At 50.8% G+C, this 22517-nt stretch overlaps 1 protein-coding gene and 1 long non-coding RNA gene across 6 annotated transcripts in view; one reads left to right on the top strand and one right to left on the bottom strand.

Annotated features, from left to right (window-relative positions):
* TMEM266 (transmembrane protein 266) overlaps positions 1 to 22517 on the top strand; it is a 140245-nt gene that overhangs the window by 97013 nt on the left and 20715 nt on the right. For all 4 annotated transcript variants that reach the window (XM_024128885.3, XM_055088151.1, XM_028495139.2 and 1 more), the window contains 2 exons: positions 1449 to 1564; positions 15216 to 15405. In XM_024128885.3, the coding sequence (XP_023984653.1) occupies positions 1449 to 1564; positions 15216 to 15405 (306 nt within the window). The remainder of the gene's footprint in view (positions 1 to 1448; positions 1565 to 15215; positions 15406 to 22517) is intronic.
* Positions 404 to 22517, bottom strand: part of LOC129392530 (uncharacterized) — a 51097-nt gene continuing 28983 nt past the window's right edge. Inside the window, exons 4-6 of one of the 2 annotated variants that reach the window (XR_008618584.1) lie at positions 3825 to 3934; positions 2966 to 3165; positions 404 to 1220 (exon numbers count right to left, since the gene is read on the bottom strand). This is a non-coding gene — a long non-coding RNA (uncharacterized lncRNA). Of the gene's footprint in view, positions 1221 to 1483; positions 1549 to 2965; positions 3166 to 3824; positions 3935 to 22517 lie in introns of those variants that run through there. The other variant, XR_008618585.1, reaches the window with a different exon arrangement.

The raw sequence follows: 22517 nt of genomic DNA, 5'->3' as shown, positions 1-22517 counted from the left end.
GAACCGCCGTCCCCTGCATCGGCAGGCGGACTCTCAACCACTGCGCCACCAGGGAAGCTCTGTATGTCTTTTTATAAGTAGGATCCACTGTGAGTAACAGAGACTCAGAATAGCAATGACTAAAACAAAACAGAAGCTTATTTCTCCCACATGAAAGCCTGGGCCAATAAGGTAGGTAGTAGGCAGTCCAGGGCCAATAAGGAGCTTCTGAAGTCATGATTCCAGGTTCCTCTTATATTGTTGCTTTGCTGCACATAGGCTACTTTCCAAAATCACCCACCCTCACAGTTCAAGATGGCTGCTTCAGTGCCTGCCATCACATCCTCATTTCAGCCAATAGGAAGAAGGAAGGGAGGAAGAAGATAAAGAAGCAAAAGGAAAGCCCCAGCTGCCTTTTCTTTTTACACATCTTTATTGAGATATAGTTCACACACCATAAAACACACATTTAAAGTACACAATTGAATGCTTTTTAGTATATTCATAGAATTGTGCAAACATCGCCAAAATCTAAGTTTGGAGCATTTTTATCACTTCAAAAAGAAACCCATACCCATTAATTAGCAGTCACTCCCCATTCCCCTCCAGCCTTAAGCAACCACTAATCTACTTTCTGTCTTAATAGATTTGCCTCTTCTGGACATTTCATATAAGTGGAATCATATATGTGGTCTGTTGTGTTTGGCGTCTTTCACTTAACCGAATGTTTTCAAGGTTGAGTCATGTTGTAGTATGCATCAGTACTTTATTCCTTTTTATTGTCAAATAATATTCTATTGTATAGATATACCACATTTTATTTATCCATTTGTCAGTTGATGGACATTTAGTCTGTTTCCACTTTGGGCTGCTGTGGACACTCATGTACAAGTTTTTGTATGGACATATGTTTTCATTTCTCTTAGATTCCTGGGTATGGAATTACTGGGCCATATGGTCACTCCTTGTTGAATATTTTGAAGAACTCCTGTTTTCCAGAGCAGCTGCCCCATTTTACATTCCCACCAGCAATATGGGAGGGTTCTAATATTTCCACTTCCTCATCAACTCCAGGTGCCTGTTAAGGAAGGCTTCTGGAAGCCGCTGCACAACACCTGCACTTGCATCCCGTCGTCCAGGATGTAGTCTCATGGCTTCTCAGAGCTGCAAAGGAGACTGGAAAATATAGTTCTCGTACCAGGCAGCTGTGCACACAGCCAAAATTAAGGGTTCTTCTATCACTATGGAAAAGGGAAAAAAAACGGTATCTTAGTCGTGATGGGTTAGGGTTCTAGCCCTCTTACAGTTTCTGGGTGCTGTTGGGTACCTGACACCACCGCCCCCACCCCACATCTTCCAGGAACCACACCTGGACCTGAGCCTGCTGCTGGCTGGATGCTGGGACCAGCCCCTCCCCCACCAAGCCCTGCCGCTGCCAAGCTCTTCACGGGACTGTCTCTGTCTTCCAGCCTACGTCCTGCCTGTGAAGGTGGAGATGGAGATGGTCATCCAGCAGTACGAGAAGGCCAAGGTCATCCAGGACGAGCAGCTGGAGAGACTGACGCAGATCTGTCAGGAGCAAGGGGTAACGCGTGGCCGCTCAGTTCTGCCCAGTTCCGTCCAGGGCTGAGGACACTAGTGGTTTCTAAAGTCCCCCAGGGTGCCAGAGTTGCAGGTGCCCTGCGGTCAGCGACCTCCTCCAGCCCCTTCACAGACACATGGGGAACCTGAGGCCCAGAGTGGGGAGACGCGTCTCTAAGATCACTCGTGCCCAGCCCAGCCCAGCCAGGCCCGGACTCAGCCCTGGCTCTAAGGCCAGGCTTCTTTTCCTCTCTCCGTGGTGACCAGTCAGCTCTCCAGCCTGAACCGGCTGAGTCATCCCTTCATTTATCAGGGTCTTCTGGGCACGGTGGTCTCTGAAGCAGGGGTCAGATTCCGTGTACAGAGGTTGCTGGGCACCGCTGTGGGCCAGTTGCCACCCAGGACCCCCAGACACACTAGAGAGGCTTCAGCAGCGCCCTCTGCCCTCTAGGAACCGTGGTAAAGACTCAGAGACAGGGACGGGCCCTGCAAGGCTGTGCTGGGCAGAGCCAGGGGGACGGGCGACCGGGGCTCGGAGAGGGTCTGTCTGGGAATCCAGAGGCCTCTCTCAAGGTCCAGCCCCCCAGTCCTCTGCTCCCTCCCCCAGGACTGCAACCAAGTCACACACTTCTTTGCCCTCAGTTCTTTCCTCCCGAAGATGAGGGGACCGCTCCCGTGTGAGTGGGACAGACAGCCCCTTCTATAGGAGTTTAGGGGAGGGGACTGGGGTGCTCAGGAGGTCAGAGGACAGCAGGGCCCTGCAGCAAGGCCACAAAGCGCTGTAGAAACATAGCCTCAAGTGCAGGGAATGTTCTGGTACCAGCTGTGCAGGGTGGGAATGCCACAGAGCGACTAGCTCGCAAGGTGATGGGAATGTGTGTGCGAGGATGGGCCCCCAGCCCGGAAGCCCTCGCTGTCGGCCTCCAAGGGTCCTGGGCACTCACTGCCGCGGGCCGTGCTTGTTCGCACCCGGAGCTGCTTCTCCCACTAAGCTGGATGCTCCCCTAGGGCAGGCTTCGTCCAACTCGTGTTTGTCCCCAGCCCAGCACCCCATACGTGTGGGTCTCCTGGCTCCCCAGCCCCAGGCTCTCGTGGCTGGAGGAGGCGCTGGAGGGGGTGGGGAGTCTGTGGAATTACCCCACAGAAACACGCAGGCCGCGTATTCCAAGTCATCCCCTTGGAATGTCTGCCCGGGGACATTTATCTCTTTATCTACTTGGGGAACGCCATGGCCTTTCACTTGAGCACAAAACGCTTACGAGTGACAAGAGGGGCCATCAGGGGACACAGTCCCCGGGGGCACATTGTCCATGGGGTCCCGGGAGTGGGGCCGTCTACGCGGAGTGCTAGGCCGGGAAGAAGAATGCTCCCGTCCCGAAGCAGTTGGCGTCAGCTTCGTGCTTACCCGTGCATCTGGTCAGCCAGGAGTGTGCACAGGACTGGCCCCTGCCCTCACGAGGCTCTGGGTGACTCGGGGCGTTTAGCAGGCCCATGATAGACAGCAGCAGTCCCGTGTAATGCATGCTTCAGCAGGGACACATCGGGGGCTCTGGGGGCGGCGGGGTGGACGGGTTTCCAGAGGTGCTGACATTGAGCCACGACCCCCTGGAGAAGGGCACCAGGTAGAGGGGACAGGTGAGGCACGAGAGTGGGCATCGTGCTGGGGGAATCGAGGCCGTTCAGGGTGTGAGCAGAGGTGGGGAGTGGGGGGATTTGGAGGCAGGCTTGGGGAGGGCTGCAGGGCTGACCAGGGAGTTTGGGCTTCATCCATTTGGGAGGGAAGAAGCCTGGAGTGTTAGAAGCCCGGGGTGGGGAGGGGATTTGCTCAGATTTGAGTTTTTGGTGGCTCTTTCTGGTTGCCTTTGGAGGATGGATGGGAGAGGCAGGAGTGGAGACGGGAAACCCCCGGTAGAGGCAGTAGAACCCCAAGGGGAACGGGGCCTGGGCTTGGGGCAGAGAGAGGTGGAGGGGTCAGGGAGATGACAGCTCAAGTGTCATCCAGGACCTGGCCAGAGCATGGTCAGGCAGCTCTCAGTCTGCTGTCTAATAGGAAAATGAATGCTCTGCTTCGCTGCGTTTGGCCACGTGAAAGACACAGACACAGCGCCGCATCTGCCCTCCATAAATGCATGGCCGTGTTAACAGCCCACGCGCTGTGTGGCTGAGGGGAAGCCCTGATGGCAGGCCACCCCTCCTGGCTTCCACTGTGACCCCGTCCTGAGGCCCCAGGGACCCCACATTTCTGCCATCCCGGTTCACGTCACCCTCTATATGTGGCCTCCTTCCCAGGGATCTGGGCCAGAGGGAGACTCCCTTGGATTCTGCACAGGAAAGAGCCAATAAATAAAGACAGATTCCCTCTACGCAGTGACATCTGGAAAAGAGATAAACAGAAACAAACCATTTTAATTTAAAAAACACCTGAAGCCTGTCATCTTAGTTAAGACAGCAAAAAAGGGCCAGACGGGCTGGAATCCCAGCGGGCTGCCAGGGAGGCGGGAGGGGCTGGCCAGAGCCCCACGCTGGGTCACTGGGTTCTGCAGAGAAACCATGAACGCTGCTCTCCCAGAGCCGTGCCCGCTCCACAGGGTGGAGCAAATAGACACCTCATTTTCAGCTGGATTTTAAGACCAGGCTTGGGACTTGACTGAGCAAAAAATGCCCTTAAAGAAATGTGAATGCTGGCTCGTGGAATGTCAGGGATGGCTAGACCCTTTGAGAGAATAGTGCCTGGAATGGTTAGGATGTTAGGGACAGACCTGAGTGCAAAGCCAGCTTGGCTACTTGTGGCTTTGGGCACTAAGGGGACCTCTGTGGACCTTGGTTTTCCTAATCTGAAAAATGGGGATAGTAATACAGTCCTTGAAGGATGATTGAGCGATTGCTTAGCCTAAAGCCTGGCACGTGATAAATGGTGACTCTATGGGAACTAACCACCCATTTCTCCACGTACACCCATTTTACAGATAAGAAAATTGAGAAGTGGTGACTTGCCCAAGAGCACAGAGCTAAGAGAGGGCTTTTAGAGCCAGGAGTAGATCCAGGTGTCCTATCTGTGAAAGGTGTTCTTCCCCAGCCCACCTTGCTTCGGGTCATGATCTATGACATTTTTATACCCATGTCACTTCTCAGGGCTTGGTGAAAACATTGATCAGATGGTGCACCAGGGTGTCTTTAAACCACTGCCTGAGGACAACTCTTCTCTTGCAGGCACAAACCTGGCTGCCCTCAGCTGCCTCCATAGCTTTTCCAAAGAGTCTCTTGCTGAGGCCCTCACTCCCACCCCACCCAACCCCATTCCAGGTCATTCTGTCTATCTTTGTCACGAACTCTTGCTCTCTCTCCTAGCAGGAATTCTTAGGGCTTAATGAAGCAATTTCCAAACTGAATTTGTATATGCTACCTAAGAAACTGAAATTTACCCAAAATTCCAATGAAATGTGTAGCTCAGTTTAAACGAAACACTCACTTTGCGTTCACCTTGCTCTCTCCCTGGCATCTTTGTCATGAACTCTTGCTCTCTCTCTCTCTCTCTCCTAGCAGGAATTCTTAGGGCTTAATGAAGCAATTTCCAAACTGAATTTGTATATGCTACCTAAGAAACTGAAATTTACCCAAAATTCCAATGAAATGTGTAGCTCAGTTTAAACGAAACACTCACTTTGCGTTCACCTTGCTCTCTCCCTGGCAGGTATTTGTAAAACTATTTGCCAACACTTCACTCATCTTAGCTCTTTTTAAAAATAAACTTTATTTTTTAGAACAGTTTTAGATTTATAGGAAAATTGTGACGATAGTACAGAGTTCCCATATACCCTGTACCCCTTTTCCCCATTATTAACATCTTACATTAGTATCATGCATTTGTTACAATTAATGAACCAATATTGATATTGATATGTTATTGATATGTTATTTGATATGTTATTGATATGTTATTATCAAGGCCCACACATTGTTCACATTTCCTTAGTTTTTATCAAATGTCCTTGATCTGTTCCAGGATCCCATCCAGAACACCACATGACATTGAGTCATCATGTCTCCTTGGGCTCCTCTTGGCTATAAAATTTCCTCAGACTTTCCTTGTTTGTGATGGCCTTGACAGTTTTGAGGAGTTCTGGTCAGGTATTTTATAGGATGTCTCTCTGTTGGGATTTGACTGATGTTTTTCTCGTGATTAGATTGGAGTTCTGGGTTTTGGAGAGGTAGAAAGAGGTCCCGTGCCATTCTCATCCCATCGTATCAAAGGTACATTCTGTCACTATGACATCACTGTGGATGTTGACGCTGAGGTAGTGTTTGTCAGGTCTCTCCACTGTAAAGTGACTCTTTTAAAATTCATCTTAGCTTTTTTAGAAAGCTTAAATTGCTTCTTACTGTGACCCTGTGGAGACTCTTGGGTGACATGCTTTGCCAGCTTCTTGCATGAATATCTTGCACATTTTATCTTCTGTGCCACATGGCGTCTCATTCTTACCACAGGCCATGACCAAGGTGCCCCAGAACTCCCTTGTGTTATAGATGAGGGGCCCCTGGATTTGGCAGATGGAGGACTCTGAGGCCAGTTAGGAGATTAGGATGGAACAGGGATCTCTTACAGCTCCTTCTAGCCCTTTCCTCCCCCCGGATCACACTGGCCTTCTGGTCTTCACAGGGAGACAGGATTCAGTGATTCCCTCGTTCCCTCCTCTCTCCTGACTACTGGGCTCACCTCACCCTTAGCAGATTCCTACCGGAAAGAGGAGCCCAGAGGGGCCAGGGTTGGGGCGGGGGTAGGGAGGGGGACACTCTGTTGGTCAGTCTCACCTTTCCCAAGCCCCGGCTGACCTTCTGCAGCCTTCTTCCAGATGGCTCATTTCTGTGCTGGAAGCAGGTCGCCTCAGACCCCTGCATTCAACAGTCCTTTGGATGGAAGGTCATTCCCTTTCACTTCTATTTTGCTCTGGATCTGGATCTTGTTTTCTGCCCATCCAGCCAGAATTTTCTTAGGCATTCATCTCTCTGATACACACATGGATTCCAGAGGTGGGGTGCTAGTTTCTGTCCTTCAGAGAGATGGTATGAACGTTTTGTCTCTTTCTTTGTACTGGCTGCTTCAGAAATCAAAGCTATTTTAGATGCAGTGGTTAAATCAATGCAGTGATATATTCTTCCAACTTGTCTTAAGAAACCACTTCTGAGGTTTTAGTACATCCCTGCCCAGGACCTTGCTCTGATTCCAAAACATATTCTGAAGTCCCCATTGAACTTGCTCTTTGCTCTGTAAGCCTTGCAACAACTTTTGGTCCAAAATAATACGATCCAACTCAGCTCATGGTCGAAGTTTGTTTCTCTTCCTTGCTGGGCCCTGTGGGACCAGTTAAGTTCTTCCTCCTCAGCACCATCCACCCCGAGACCACTGGCAAAAGACCCAGGGAGGTGGGGCTCAGTCTAGGGTGACTTGAGGCCCAGCAAGGAGGCCAGTGGAACTCTGTGAGCCCCTTAGGTTAGCCTTAGACCTGGGGCAGGCGGTGGTCTCTGAAAGAAGAGTCCTGTGTGGGGGAAGCTTGGAGGGTGGAGAGCATCCTCTTACCATGGGAATCATCAGGTGGGAGTCTAACCTCAGCTCCACCAATAACCCTCTTAACCCCTGGACCTCAGGATCCTCATTGGAAAAATGGAGGAAACAAGGCTTACGTCACAAGGATGCTGTGAATATCACATTAATTCAAGTAATGTATAAAGTCTGGCCCACTGGAGTCTCTCAGTAAATGTTAAACTAGAGAGAGAACAAAAATAATACTAAATCATTTATATAATGGTGACCATTTACAAATGTGCTGCCACGTGTTTTAGCTCATTTTGACTTTGATGGTCAAAGTTGGCAGGCTGGGTATTATTAATCCTTTTATAGATGGAAAGGCTGAGTCTGAGAGAGGCTGCTGCCTGCCCAGTGTCTCACTGTTTGTCATGGAAGGAAGGGCTGGGGTGGAACTCAGAGTTCAGCGTCCATTTTCCTACACCAGAAATAGGGCATCTGTACAAGTCACTGTTAGAATGAGTAACACAAGCTGCTCCATTAAACAAATCCAGACATCTCAGTGGCCTAACACAAGAGGAGCGTGTTTGTCACCCACCCCGCAGCCCAGTGCAATTACTTTGGGGAGGGGGTAAAGGGACACTGTTCCACACAGTCACTCTGGCCTCCAGGCTCTTCCTGTGTCATGGCTGCTTCTTATTCTAAGTGTTTGAAGTTTTCTCCCTTCAGCCAGGGGATTAAGAAAGGGAGGGTAGAGAATTGTGCATAGAAGATTTTTACTGGTTGGGCCTGAAAGCCGTGACATTGTTTCTACCCCCATTCCGTGGGAGGACTCAGTTACACAGTCACACCTTAGGCACCAGATGCTGACAAAAGTAGTCTGAGTGCCCAAGGAGAAAACAGTCACCTGCACAGTTACCTAATAGGCTCACGATGTTCCTACCTCCATTCCCCCCTTCCCACTAGCAGGAGGTACCATCACAATGATTAATCCTTCCTGGATGATGCAAGTCTCCCTGGCCTGTTTCCTGAAGAAACAGGATGATAACCTGGACCCTAAGTGATAGGCATTCCCGCTGGAGGCAGGTGGGGGGCGGTGTCCACTCCACTGTCCTTCAAGGGCCAGCAGCCCCTTCAGCAGGTCAAGAACATCAGGAAAGGGGTTCTATCCTGGCTCTGGGGGTGTCGCTTGATGCTGGCTCATTCCAGAGAGCCCCCTCTTTTCTTGCAGAGGCCACAAGCCCCCAGCTCAGCACAATAGTCTTTGTTACCCGGATTATTCAAGATACCCACTGTGGGAAGTGAATTTTTTTTTTTTTTTAAACATGGGCAGTGATTTGTAAAACAGCCGATAGCTTTAATGACAGGCCTATTTAGCTGATAAAATTAGCCATCAGAGGAATAACTTATGTTATCCTTTTGCCATAATTTAAATTTATGGCCAACTACCAGTCATCTTCACAGTGGATGGAAAGGGGCCAAGGTCGAATTCAGCTTCACCCTGCTCCTAAATCATTAGTTTGCAACTGTCTCCTGAGTTTTATTGTTACCAACAATGGCGAAACTAATGGAAATAAACATTGGATGCCATCCCAATAGCAGATGGGTTTGAAGGCAGGGCAGTCTGTGCAGACAGCACTAATAGGATGGAAGAAAATTATTGCTATTGCATTAGATACCATCGAGCTTCTGGCCAAAGTGTGCATTGATCAGGCCAAGGCCCTGTCAGTTGTACTTCACAAACCAGACCATTAAAGGCAGAGATGGGCTGGGTGTGCCCGCCGCCCCCCTGCCCCCCCCCCGCCCCCGGGGTCTGGTCCCGCCTGGGCATGCATTAAAAGCCCAGCCCAATGGAAGGGGCCTGACTCACTCCAGTAATGCACACTGAGGGCTTCCCTGTGGATCCCAGCAGATCTGGTCAGGTTATCTGATTAGAAATACTTAGCTAATAATGTGCATTAAGAAGGGCTGTGACTGCACTTTCCTTCTTCCCAAGTCACAGGATGGTCTTTTTTTTCCCTACTGGACCAGTTTGCCAGTGGAAAATTTGCTTCATTTTATCCTCAAAGCCACCATGCACTTTCTCTCCCAGAGGCCCAGGCTCATGTGAACCTGGAGAGCCTCAGTGCTATGGGTGTTTCTCCTTATCTGTGTTTAGCAGTTTGACTATAGGGTTTCTAGGTGTGGGATTTTTGTATTTATCCTCAGGGTTCTCTGAGTTTCTTGAATTTGTGGGATGGTGTTTTTCATTAGATTTGCAAAGTTTTGGGCCATCACTTATTTATTGCTTCTGTCCCATCTTATCAGTCTCCTTCTGGAGCTCTAATTACATATGTTAGACCTTCTGATCATGCCTCACTTTTTCCTTTTACCCTATTCTGTTCCCCCATTCTCTCTCTTTTTTTCTTTTTCTGGCTGTAACTTTTTAAAAAAAATAAATTTATTTATTTATTTTTATTTTTGGCTGCGTTGGGTCTTCGTTGCTGTGCATGGGCTTTCTCTAGTTGCAGCGAGCTGGGGCTACTCTTCGTTGCGTTGTGTGGGCTTCTCATCACAGTGGCTTCTCTTGTTGCAGAGCACAGGCTCTAGGCGCACGGGCTCTAGAGTGCAGGCTCAGTAGTTGTGGCGCACAGGCGTAGTTGCTCCGCAGCATGTGGGATATTCCCGGGCCAGGGATCGATCCCGTGTCCTCTGCATTGGCAGGCAGATTCTTAACCACTGCACCACCAGGGAAATCCCTGGCTGTAACTTTTAATATTTTTCTATAGACCTATCCTCAAGTTCAACATCCCTGTCTTCTACTGTGTCCAGTCTGCTGTTAAAGCCATCCGAGTGCTCAATTTCAAATATTGTATATTAAGGTCCTAAAAGTTTCATTTGATTCTTTTTATAGGTTTTTTTTCTCCACTGAAATGCTATAACTATTTTGTCCATCTTTTCCCATACTTTTCTCTAACTCCTTTATGATTTGATAATCGATCACTTTTTCCTGCTTGTTTGCATGAATAGTAATTCTTATTGTGCGCTACACATTGTTGATGCATTTTAGAGGTTCTGGGTTATGTTCTCTTTCTCTAAAGAGTTGGCTCTCTGACAGTGGGGCATTTCCATAGGAGCAGGGGACGGCCCTGAAGACAGCACCAAGAATTAACTGGCTCTTGCACTTTGTTCCCTCCCAGTTAGAGTCCCAGAGCCAGCACAGAGCTTGTTATAGACCAGAATTCAGCTGCTCCGTTAGCCTTATTGAACACACAGTGAAACTGAGTCCCAAAGAGGAAAGGAGACTTACCAAAGTCAGAGTGAGGGAGGGGTGATGGGCCGAGAGTTGAGGCTCCTCCTCCAGCCCTGGCTTTTTCCCCACATGGGGGCCCTCCTGCTCTTTCCTGGCCCCCGTTACCATCAAGCTCCCCCATATTCTGTTTGAGCTGAGTCACTTCCATCTCTTCCATAAGGCTTCAAGTTCCCTGACACAGGGTCTGGGGGGCTGGAAGCCAGAGACGTGGGTTCTGGGCCCAGCTTTGCTCTGATGCACCATGTGGTCCTAGCCTTTACCCCACGCTGTCCCCCAGCACAAAAGCCTCCTGCCCATCACGGGGCCTCAGTTCACCCATCTGACTAAAGAGGCCCTGCTCTCCTAGGACCCCCTTGACAACCCTTCATCAACTGGGGAAGCACACGTGGCCATGTTCAGCATATGGGAATCAGGAGCCAGGCTCTGAGGGTCCCAGCTAGAACATCCGGACAGTCCCCTGGGCCGTCACAGCCAGCGACCAGAGCTGAGAGCCATTTAGCCCATCTGCAGTGTCTCCGTAAGGAGTCAGCCATTCCTTTTCAGGGCGAGGGATCAGAGCATCCAGCCACCCCACACCCTCTGGGTATGAAGCTTGTAAAAATATGTCCCCAAAGCAGGTTGCCTCCTCTCTCACCCCCATTCCAATCCATGCCCATGCTGACACTTCTACCTCCTAAATAGCCTTCATCTTCATCTCCACTGTCTCTACCCTAGTCCAAATTCTGGTCATCCCTGGCCTGCACTGCTGCAGCAGCCTCCCAGCTGGTATTCCCATGTCTGCCCTGGCTTACCCCCATCCAATTCATTCCCCGCTCGGCTATCAGCACAGTCCTCTCAAGATGCTCACCTGAATCACCACTTCTCCACCTCCACCGCTCCACCCTTCTGTTCAGAAGATTTCAGTGGTATATTGTTGCTCTTTAAATAAGGGCTGACGTCCTTCAAATGTCTTACCATGGCTACAAGGCTCTGCCTGGTGTGACCCCTGCCGACCTCCCCCAACACCTCTTACCTCCTGGTCTCTGCCTCCCGGACACACTGTGCCTCCTCTGCCACAAATGTCACCCAGAGCTAGCCCTTAGAACTCTCCTGGGACATTTGTTCCCTGCAGTGCAGCAGACAGTGCCTGTCACTGGGGCCACCCAGGACTCACTATGAAGCTGGGAGAGGCAGTTTCATTCCAACACACATAACAGAATTTTAACGTTTCCCTCGCCACGCTTTACCTGACTTCTTAGTGAATGAACGAATAAAGGAGTGAATGGGGGAACTACCATACACTCGGGTTCATATTTCTAGCCTAAAACTTATTTCAATGTACATGCCTATGTCTGCACATGTGGGCTTGGGGCTGGGCAAGCCATGGCCTCTGGCGTCTGGCCTGAATTCCAGGGGGACACTCATGGGCAGCTCTGTATCAATTACAAGCTATCAATAATGCATCTGTTCAGAGTGGCCTAGGAGGCCATTAGCTAGGGCTGCCGGCCCTGATGAGCGGCCTTGGAGAAAGTGGGCTGGGTATGCCCATGGGAAGTTCAGATCAGCCTGGGCAGGAGGGGCTCCCAGCCCCAGCAGAGCTAAGGAAGGTTGCCTAATGGGCCCTATGTGACATCTGAGACCTTGCTGCGGGAAGGGTGGCTCGAGTCCTCTCCCCTGCACGGAAGGCCACTCTATAATAAGTTAGCCTCGCTTTCTCACTTTCTGAGACCGGTGGCCCCATTCGAGTACTAGGTTGTTGAGATCCAGGTCTGAGCCTAGTCTGAGACCAGAGTTAGGGCCCAGTGTGTGACCAGGATGCGGTCTTAGTATGTGACTTGGGTCAGGACTCAATGTGTGACCAAGCTTGGGGCTCAGGCTTTGCCTCAGCTTTGGGTTAAGGTTGGGGCCCAGTTTGTGGCTGGAGTTAGGGCTCAGCCTGAAACCACAGAAAAAAGCTGGGCAAAGCTGACTAGTTTCACACATTGATTTATTGATTCATTCAGCAGTATTTACCGAGTGCCTTCTGTGTACCAAGCAACAAAACAGGCAAGATCCCTGCTCTTACAGAGATTATATTCTATATTCTATATCCCTGCTCTTACAGAGGGGTGAGGGTGGCAGTGGTGTGCTGGAGCTTCCACTGACTCGTGAGAGCCAGCTGTGCACATTTCTTCACAATTCTGCATGACATCATGTTGGTAGTTTGCAATTGGCCATGGTGGGAGCATTTATACCAGAGATTAGCATGTACTATAAATCAGGCCTCTTTTTTTCTGTACCAGCACACTACTGCAGCTGAAGTGACCGACCACACGTATTTATCTGATCTCCTTCCTCAAACTCCACCGAGATGATAGTAAAGAAAAAATTCATAAACACATAAGAATTAAGAAACTCTCTTTAAGTCCTGTCCATCAGGACAAAGAGGATACAGATTTCAGTGGATTTAGGGAAATGGAGAGTGATTTAGCAGAGTGGAGAATCTATAACTAAAGTGTCTAAAGAGGTGGATAGTGAGGGAAATGGGCTAATTCCCCCCTCAGTACCCTTTAGAGGTTGGGAGGAACGGGGTGAATGTGAAGCTGACCACAGGGGAGAGGGGTTGGCTAGAAGTCTGTACACATAATATTTGAACCCTCCACGTCCCCTCCCAAGTTCTGCACAGCCAGGAGACCACACTCCCCCGTCATACAAGAGGCAAGAGGTTCGTCCTCTGGAGAAATTGAACCAGAGGGCTCTGCAGGTGGGCACTGGGTGAGGCAGAGGCCTGGGGAGAGGTTCAGGGCTGAAAATGAGGATTAGGTGAAAGTCCTTTCATCTAATGGCTGGACCCTCTGCCCCATTTCCCTGCCCTGCTCCCAGCACAGAGGCAGCCAGAGGTGTGTCCTCAGGCAGGAGGCTGATGAACTCTGGGAAAACCTGAGTGTTCCCAGAGACAAAATTTGTGAACACTGACATTGGGAAGTTGCCCCGATGCCAGTTTGCTGCCTGGCCACCCTAGTGTTAGTGAATGCTTCAACTGTGTGTTTCACTTTTATCAAAAGAAAAATAATAAAACATTAAAATAAACAAAAATATCAGAAGGTGCTAAGTGCAATGTAGAGAATTCAAACAGAGTGATGTGATGGAGTGCCTGGGTGGCTGCCTTAGGTCAGGGGTCGGGGAAGGCCTTCAAGAGGGGGAGCCAGCCATGTGATATGGGACCAGAGGGCCCTGGGAAAGTGACCCTGAGACCAACACACACTTAGTGTGTTTAAGGAATGACGAGAAGGCCTGTGTCACAGCGGGAGGTAAAGGGAGAAAGAATGAGATGAAGTGGACCAGGTAAGCAGAGCCAGAACATGCACCTGTTATGTAAGCCAAGGGTAAAAGTTTGGGTTTTCTCCCACCCGAGGTCTATGGACAAGGGGGTGACATGATCTGATCTAGGTTTACGAGAATCCCTCTGATCCCTGTTGGCGAATGGCCGGTAGAGGCTGTAGGGCTGCAGTCATCCAGGTGAGAGCTGGCAGTGGAGGTGGAGGGAGGTGGGCAGGCTTGGGGTAGCACTTAGGGAGCTGGACTTGAGGGCAGATTGGATGGCAAGGATAAGGGAAAGTGCAGAAGCAAGGGAGGAGATTGCATTTTTTTGGATACAGCTAAAATGAGATGAAAACACCTGAGGAGCAGGTGTGGGGATAGAGTGACAAGTCCTGTTTAGACTAGGTTGAGTTTGTGACACCTGTGACCCAATTCTGTGTTACTGTCAGGTAGGCAGTTGGAGGTGTGATCTGACATCGCAGGGAGGGGCCAGGGCTGGAGATTGGGATCATGGGAAAGTAGGTAATCTCCTAGGTAGGGAGCTCAGGCCCCGGGGACTCCCTGGGACTCCTCCACCCGCCTCCCTGCTTCAGGCCTTTGGGGGTTTGACTGGAGGTTGTGGGGTTATGCAAAAGCGATGCAATGTGTGTTTGGAACACTAGGTGGCAGTGAAAGATCTCCTTCCTCCTGAACCCGTGGCCAGGCCCTTCAGTGTCAGACCCAAACTTTGCCTTCACCCAGATGGCCCAGGGAGGCCCCAGAGTGTGAACAGCCATCTCAGCCACAAACTCAAGAGGCATCTGGAAGCCTCTCTAGGCAACCTTCCCCAACAACAAAAAATGAAACCAAAATAAAAATGTGTGTAGCTTTTTACAAAGCCTTTATGAAGCCCTCAAGTCCTCAGAGAGCTTTGTGGGGTGATAACCCCTATTTTACAGATAAGGAAACCAAGGACACATGGCAGTAAGCTGCAGGGTTGGAACTAGAATCCAGTCTAGTCTGGCCAGCCCTCGGAACACCTCCTAGAAGAGGGGATATGGGCATTGCTGGAAGACAGATGGGTCAGGCACAGCCCAGTACGCCACGATGGGCTCCCACCGGCTAGTTACACTGACCCTGGATATTGCGGGGTTTCCTGTCTTCCACTAATCATCAGTGTGGGACACCAGAATAAGGCTCTTGGGTGGCACGTTTAGGCAAGTGACCAGAACGAATCCCATTCCCTGGCTCCTCTTCCTCTGATGCACTTCCCGCAAACCACGGCTGTGCTTCCTCTCACGGCCATCTTGTCTTCACTATGGGGCCAGACTACACAGTATCCGAGGTGAGACACAGGAACATGTTTTTTATTACTCGGAAAAGTCTCCAGAAACGTCAGAGACTCTTGCGACTAGTGTCGTTGGGAGATTTGTAAGGAACGCCCCCTCCAGCCTTTGGATGCTCAGCCCATTCCTCCCCGCTCCCCCAAGAGCAAAGCGCCCAGACGTCGGGCTCGGGCTGGGTCCACGCCCCCGACCCCGCCCTTGCGCAGCCCACCACCCACCGCCCCGCTCTTTCTTGCAGTTCGAGATCCGGCAGCTGCGGGCACACCTGGCACAGCAGGACTTGGACCTGGCGGCCGAGCGCGAGGCGGCGCTGCAGGCCCCTCACGTGCTCAGCCAGCCGCGCAGCCGCTACAAGGTGGTGGAGGCCGGCACATGGGCAGAGGAGACCGCGGATGAGAGCGTCGTGGAGGAGCTGCAGCCCGCGCAAGGTGAGCCCGCCCGCGGTCTCCCCAGTCCCATCGTGGGGAGCCCCGTCCCCACCCCCGCCCTAGGGCTCTGTGCACAGCTTCCCGGAGTTGGAGCACGCCTCCTGGCAGGACCGTGCCCCCATCTCGGCCCACGATTGTGGCAGTGGCGGTGGTGGTGACCCTCAGATCAGTGCCCCCGGGACTACCTTTCTGAGCCTCGGAGAAAGCGTTCAGGTAAGCTCCCTTGACCCGACCTCGACATGATCTCAGTGGCGTGTACTCATTTCATGCCTGTGGGCCACTGGCTGCTTTGCGTGCACTATTTCCCCAGTCCTCGCGGTAACCGCCTGCAGGAGGCTTGACTTTCCTACTTTATGGATGAAGGAACTGCGACCCAGAAAAGTTGTCCAAAGGTGCCTCACTAATAAATGGCAGAGCTAGGCTTCCAGCCAGATGCCTAGGACTTTCCTACTGGACTGCCCAGCCCACTAAGGCCCAGATAGTAAGTTCAGGCCTGGGGCCCAGAACAACCCAGAAGCTATGCTTTGGGGACGGTAGTAAATTGATGGGCAGGTGATGTTGGTGAAGATGGGAGTGCCGGCCATACCCTAGGGCAGAATACTCTGTAGAAGACCAGCTGTGTCACCTTGTAGAAGGGAATTAACCTTTCTGGGTCTTGGTTTTACCAGCTGTCAAATGGGAACAATGCTGAGCTTTCCTCACAGGGTTATTGTGAGGCTCCAGGAAGCAGGTGAAACTGGCTTCCAGAATTGCAAAGTAGTCCTGCAAATGTCAGGTGATATTATTTCGTGATTGGGGGTGAAAATACCCTCACCTGGTGATGCAGCCATGTCAGGTTTGGGCCTTTGGGAGGTTTGGAGAGACTGTGTTCTCATGGGCTCAGGCCAGGAATCAGCCTTGGCTTAGGGAGCACAGCAGGGGAGATCTGTGGTCTTGCTGGAGCCCCGGGGGAATCCTGGGAGCCTGACCTTGAACGCTTATGTCTGAGTCCTCCCTGCCCCAACTTGCACCTGAAAATGTTATCACTAAAATGATGGTTAAGGGATTTCTTCACTTTGCCGAGATATTTTTAAAAGTATCGATGTCCCCTAATAATTCAGAGTACATTTTTGGGTCCACATTTTTTTACCTAAAGGTAAGGGAGCTAAGATTCATCAAACTCCTCCAAGAGAAGCTTTTTACAGTGTGATTTCATTTCATCCTCACACCTCCTTTCTCTCATATGGAGGAGGAAACTCAGACCCAAAGAGGTCGAGAGAATTTCATGGGGTTACACAAAAGAAATGGAGGTGCTGGGCTTGGAACCGAGGCTGTGGGATCCTAAACTCCAGCCTGATCTGGGGCCCACTTTGCCTTGGCGTGCTGTGTGCTTCTTGCCAGGGCAGCGGCAGCCAGGCAGGGCTGGGCAGGTTGGGCAGCAAGAAGCTAGAGCTCCAGATTCTGCCACTCCCCGGCTCTGTGACTTGGGGCTTCAGTGTTCCCTTCTGCAAAGTGGACTCATCACTCCAGCTCTGTCTGCCTTACAGGAAGTCTGGGGAACTGATGGATGTGAGAAAGCTCTGTAGGCTGTAAGGCACTGTGAACAGGTTTTGGGGAGCGGGGTGATTGCTATTATGATCTTTTGAGAGACCCTCCAACCTTAGAACTGTAGAATTTGGGGGCTAGGAAGGACTTCTGAGTCCAGCTCTTCAGCTGATATGCTAATCCCATCTATTATATCTGCCAAGAGTTTTACCTTCCTCTAAGAATAGGTACCCTGAACCTCCCAGAGAAGCCCATGCCAACCCAACATCAAATGGCTCTGCCTGTTAGAAAATTCTTCCTCAAGCTGTGCTGAGGTCCGCCCCCGGCACCCACCTCTCCCACATGGACGAAGCTTTTATATATAGGCCTGGTGGGTGCCCTCCCAGCTGAGATATCCTTTCGGAGACTGGCCTCTGAGTATTTTCTCCTCCAGAGACTGTCACCTGCATTCCCACAACCAGTCCTCAGGGGACAAGCTCTCCAAGTTCTTGCTGTCCTGCCCCTCCCTGAGCATTCCAGTGTTTCAGTCATGCAGTTCTTGGGGAGCTGCAAGACCACGGCAGTGTCGAGGGCCCACCCCTGCTTTTTTTCTGGACCCGAGGGCCCTGTGACAAGGCCAGAAAGCTCCTGAGCCTTGTGGTGGCTGCCTGGCCTGAGCTCACAGGTGACCCAGGCCCACATGGCTCTGTCGACCCCCATGTCCCTGCAGCTCATCCTTGGGCAGCGTACTTTCTGTACCCCCTGTGTGGATTTTGACATTCATTTGTGTTCAGCTGTAGCTTGTTTGATTCCTGCCTTTACTCCAGGTTTCTAGGACTTTGTAGATCCTGAGTCATCACCAATTCCTTCCGGTTTTACTGCCTACATATATCGTGAAAAATTCCCCTTTTCCGTCTGCATTGTTCAGCCTTCCTTATCTCTGGACCTTGGCTGGCTCCCTGACCTCAGCTTTGCCCCCATAGTTGCCCTCTTCAGTCCTTTGTCCCCTCTACACACACACAGTCATCTTTCATAAATCCTTCACATCACTCTCTGAGTTAACAACTTGGCTGGTATCTGCTAGGGCTGCCGAAACAAAGTACTGCAAACTGGGTGGCTTAAACAACAGAAGTTTACTGTCTCTCAGTGCTGGAGGCTGGAAGTCTGAGATCAAGGTCTTGGTAGGGTTGGTTCCTTCTGAGGGCTGTGAGGGAGCATCTGTTTCAGGCTCTCTCCCAGCTTCTGGTGCTTTGCTGGTAATTCTTGGCATTCCTTAGCTTGTAGAAGCATCACTCTGACCTCTACCTTCTCTTCACATGGTGTACTCCCTCAGTGTGTGTCTGTGTCCAAACTTCCCTTTTTATAAGGACCTTAGTCATGTTGGGCCTGGGGCCCACCCTACTCCAGTATGGTATCATCTTTTTTCTTTTTAATACATTTATTTTATTTATTTTTGGCTGCATTGGGTCTTAGTTGCTGCGCGCGGGCCCTCTCTAGTTGTGGCGAGCGGGGGCTACTCTTCGTTGTGGTGCATGGGCTTCTCATTGCGGTGGCTTTTCTTGTTGCGGAGCATGGGCGCTAGGTGCGCGGGCTTCAGTAATTGTGGCTCGTGGGCTCTAGAGTGCAGGCTCAGTAGTTGTAGCACACAGGCTTAGTTGCTCCACGGCATGTGGAATCTTCCCGGACCAGGGCTCGAACCCATGTCCCCTGCATTGGCAGGCGATTCTTTTTTTTTTTTTTAATTAATTAATTTATTTATTTATTTTTGGCTGTGTTGGGTCTTCGTTTCTGTGTGAGGGCTTTCTCTAGTTGCGGCGAGCTGCATTGGGTCTTAGTTGCTGCGCGCGGGCCCTCTCTAGTTGTGGCGAGCGGGGGCTACTCTTCGTTGTGGTGCATGGGCTTCTCATTGCGGTGGCTTTTCTTGTTGCGGAGCATGGGCGCTAGGTGCGCGGGCTTCAGTAATTGTGGCTCGTGGGCTCTAGAGTGCAGGCTCAGTAGTTGTAGCACACAGGCTTAGTTGCTCCACGGCATGTGGAATCTTCCCGGACCAGGGCTCGAACCCATGTCCCCTGCATTGGCAGGCGATTCTTTTTTTTTTTTTTAATTAATTAATTTATTTATTTATTTTTGGCTGTGTTGGGTCTTCGTTTCTGTGTGAGGGCTTTCTCTAGTTGCGGCGAGCAGGGGCCGCTCTTCATCGCGGTGCGCAGGCCTCTCACTATCGCGGCCTCTCTTGTGGAGCACAGGCTCCAGACGCGCAGGCTCAGACGTTGTGGCGCACGGGCTTAGTTGCTCTGCGGCTTGTGGGATGTTCCCAGACCAGGGCTCGAACCCGTGTCCCCTGCATTGGCAGGCAGATTCTCAACCATCGCGCCCCAGGGAAGTCCGGCCTCATCTTAACTAATTATATCTGCAACAATCACATTTCCAAATTAGGAAATCACAGTCTGAGGTACTGGGGGTTAGGATTTCAACATATGACTTTGAGGGGGAGGACGCAATGACTCAACTCATAACAGGTGGCATATAAGACTCCTGATGGTCTTGTCCCAGGTTGGCCACCCCCCCAACCCCCACCATCTCATCTCCTTCCAGTCTGCACTCTGTCTTCACTTGCACTCTAGCTGAGTGAAACATCTTTGCGTTTGGGAAGTGTTCTGCGCAGTAGCAAGTCTCTGAGCCTTTCCACATGTTGTTCACTGGCAGGACAGGCCTTCCTGCCAAACTGCTTTTCATCCTTAAAACCCGTCCCAGAGTGAGCTCCCAGTCACCACACCCTTCTCTTGAGACCTTATACGAACTCCCCCCACTAGGCCCCGAGTGTGCCAGGTCCCTCCCACACTTTATCTTCGGGGCCCACTGTGCCTGGCCCTCAGCAGGCTCCCCTTAAAGTCCGTTGCATGGAATGTAATCTGCAAGCCCATAACTGATCGAAGAACAAAATAAGGCTTGTGGACGTCACTTGTTTCCCTATGGGTCCTGCAATCCTGGGTTTTCTCTCGGAGCTCAGGGGGCATCTGGCAATAGCCCACTCCCAAACCCCACTCTTGGCTTTCAGCTCCCCATGTTGGTGCTTGTGGAATCCAGAATAAAAGAATATAATATATAACAAGAATATAAGAATCTTCTTTTTGAAAGTTCTCCTGGAAGTCAGTGGCAGCTGTTACCCACTTTGTCTTGCTTTCCAAGGATGGGAGGAGCAGGTTTACAGTCTCCTGGTCCATCACAGGACCTTCCTCCCGATGGAGCAGAGGGGGCTGGAGGGGCTGCTTTCTTGCCCTGCCCATGGCAGCTGCTCACCTGGTGCTTGAGCCTGCCCGGTGCTGTTCTGTCTTCAGCTGAGCCCACCTTGAAACACCTGAGCTCAGCTGAGCACCTCCAGTACAGCCACACATTCTGCAGCACCTCTCTGTCTCTCTCATCAGGAGACTGAGCTCTTGAGATAACAGCATGGCCGTTGCTATCCTCCAGCCAATGACCTCCAGACCCTGGACACCTGATGCCACATTTGGATTCACAGGGAGTCAAGATCGGGGGTCAGAGAGTCTGCAAACAAACCAAGCCTTTAAAATAATCCCACACATTCTAGTGCTGTGAAGCTTCGAGTGCCTGCTTCTCCACCCTGTTCCTCCTCTCTCTGCAGTCCCCATAGTGGGCAACTTCCAGGAGGAAGTGGAGGGACACAGAATAAGAAGGGAGAAAGTGACTGGCTGCATGTGCCAGCTAGGGTGTTATGGGGTCTGTGCTGACCCTCCCGGAAACTAGAGGTGTGACTGAACGAGGCACTCAGGCCTCCCATAAAGATGGCAAACGTGCATCTCTGGGAGCAGTTGCAAATGCCCTTCCCATCTAGCCCTGGAATCCCACCCCTGCTCTCCTTTATCTCCTCTGTGACACCCCCTACCTCCCAGCTCTATAGATGCACACCTGCCTGCCCCAGCCCACTCAGTAGAGCACAGCGCATTCCTGGTCTGCCACTTGATGGCCAACCCCCAGAGCTGTCAATAGAAAAGGCAGTGCCTTTGAGGCAGAGGGCAGAAGCCTGGGGGGCTAGCAAGTGGCATGCATGATTCACAGCCTCAGATGGGCCAGGGAGACAGGGCACCCCAGCTGATCTCTCTTTGACCAGGAGCTGTGTCCAGGGAGGGATTTCCACATCATTAGAAATTATGGCTAGACAAGCTAGGGGCGCTCTGGGCCACGCTGGAGATGGAGAAAGGTCAACGTTCATTGCTCACCATGACCTTCAGGCCAGAGAAGGCCCTGAGGCTCACCATATCACACTAGTACACAGACCATCTGGGGATTAACCTGCAGTCAACAGCGATAAGTCTCAGGACCCTCAGGCGGGCGAGGGCTTTGCTCCAGGGGGGATGGCAGCCCAGGAGGGCGGAAGTGCCAGCCTCAGCCCGGGCAGGAGAAGTGGCTCCTGCAGTCTCTACAGTTGCCAGCGGGTCACAGTCAGACTAATGCCGACCAGCTTCTGTTTAAACTTGCTCCAGCACAAATCATTTTTAAAACCCAGGCGGCAAAGTTGCAGGCTTTGGGGCCTGCCAAGTTCACAGTGCCCCTGTGTAGTCATTAATACTTCCCTCCCAAATTTATTAGTCTTGAAGCTCACCCATAACTTATGAATTACAGCCCCTGGTGGGAGTGCCGCAGCTTTCACCATATATCACAGTGAGCCTAGGCGTCCCCCCATGCTGCACCAGCGCTCAGAGAAACCCCCCAGAGGTGCGCCAGGCCTGCAGAGCTGGCACCAGTGTTTAACCTTGGGAGAGGAGGGGCCTGTGTGCCAATGGAGGCAAGCTGGGGTTTCTGCCATCACTGGCCTCCTGATGTGTGTGCCTGATTGGGGGCACTGGGGACCCCGGGGAGCCCCAGAGCTGTAGAACTAGAACTGGGCAGCGAGGCAGCTGATAGGGCAGAGCTGGTGTAGGTGGTACTGAGGGAAGGATGTGGGTTTAAGACTCAGGGCTGGGTTTGAATCTCAACTTGGCCTTGAACAAGTTACTTAAACTCTCTGAGCAGGACTGGCTTTATGGTGGGGTGACCCATGCAGTCACCGAGGGCCTCACATTTGGTTCGATGCTCTGCTGTCACTCTCGAAATTCTTAATGCTTTTTTTCTTTCAGTGAGGTATAATTGACATATATAATTGACATTAGTTTCAGATATACTAGGTAATAATTTGATATTTGTATATACTGCAGAGTCACAATAAGCCTAGTTAACATCCATCACTATACACAGTTACAGAATTTTATTTCTTGTGATGAGCACTTTTAAGATTTATTCTCTTAGCAATTTTCAAATATAAAATATAATATTAACTATAGTGACAATGCTGTATCATATCCCCATGACATTTATTATTTTATAACCAGAAGTTTGTACCTTTTGACCTCTTCCACCCACCCATTTCACCCACCCACCAAACCCTGCCTGTGGGAACCACCAATCAGTCCTCTGTATCTGTTTCTTTTTAGTTTTGTTCTGTTTTTATTTTCTATTTTATTTTTTAAAACATCTTTATTGGAGTATAATTGCTTTACAATTGTGTGTTAGTTTCTGCTTTATAACAAAGTGAATCAGCTATATGTATACAC

The sequence above is a fragment of the Physeter macrocephalus genome, chromosome 11 (assembly GCF_002837175.3).
Source record: "Physeter macrocephalus isolate SW-GA chromosome 11, ASM283717v5, whole genome shotgun sequence".
NCBI classification, from domain to species: Eukaryota; Metazoa; Chordata; class Mammalia; order Artiodactyla; family Physeteridae; genus Physeter; species Physeter macrocephalus.
The sequence above is the reverse complement of the archived record's forward strand: the minus strand, read 5'-3'. Positions and strand labels throughout refer to the sequence as shown.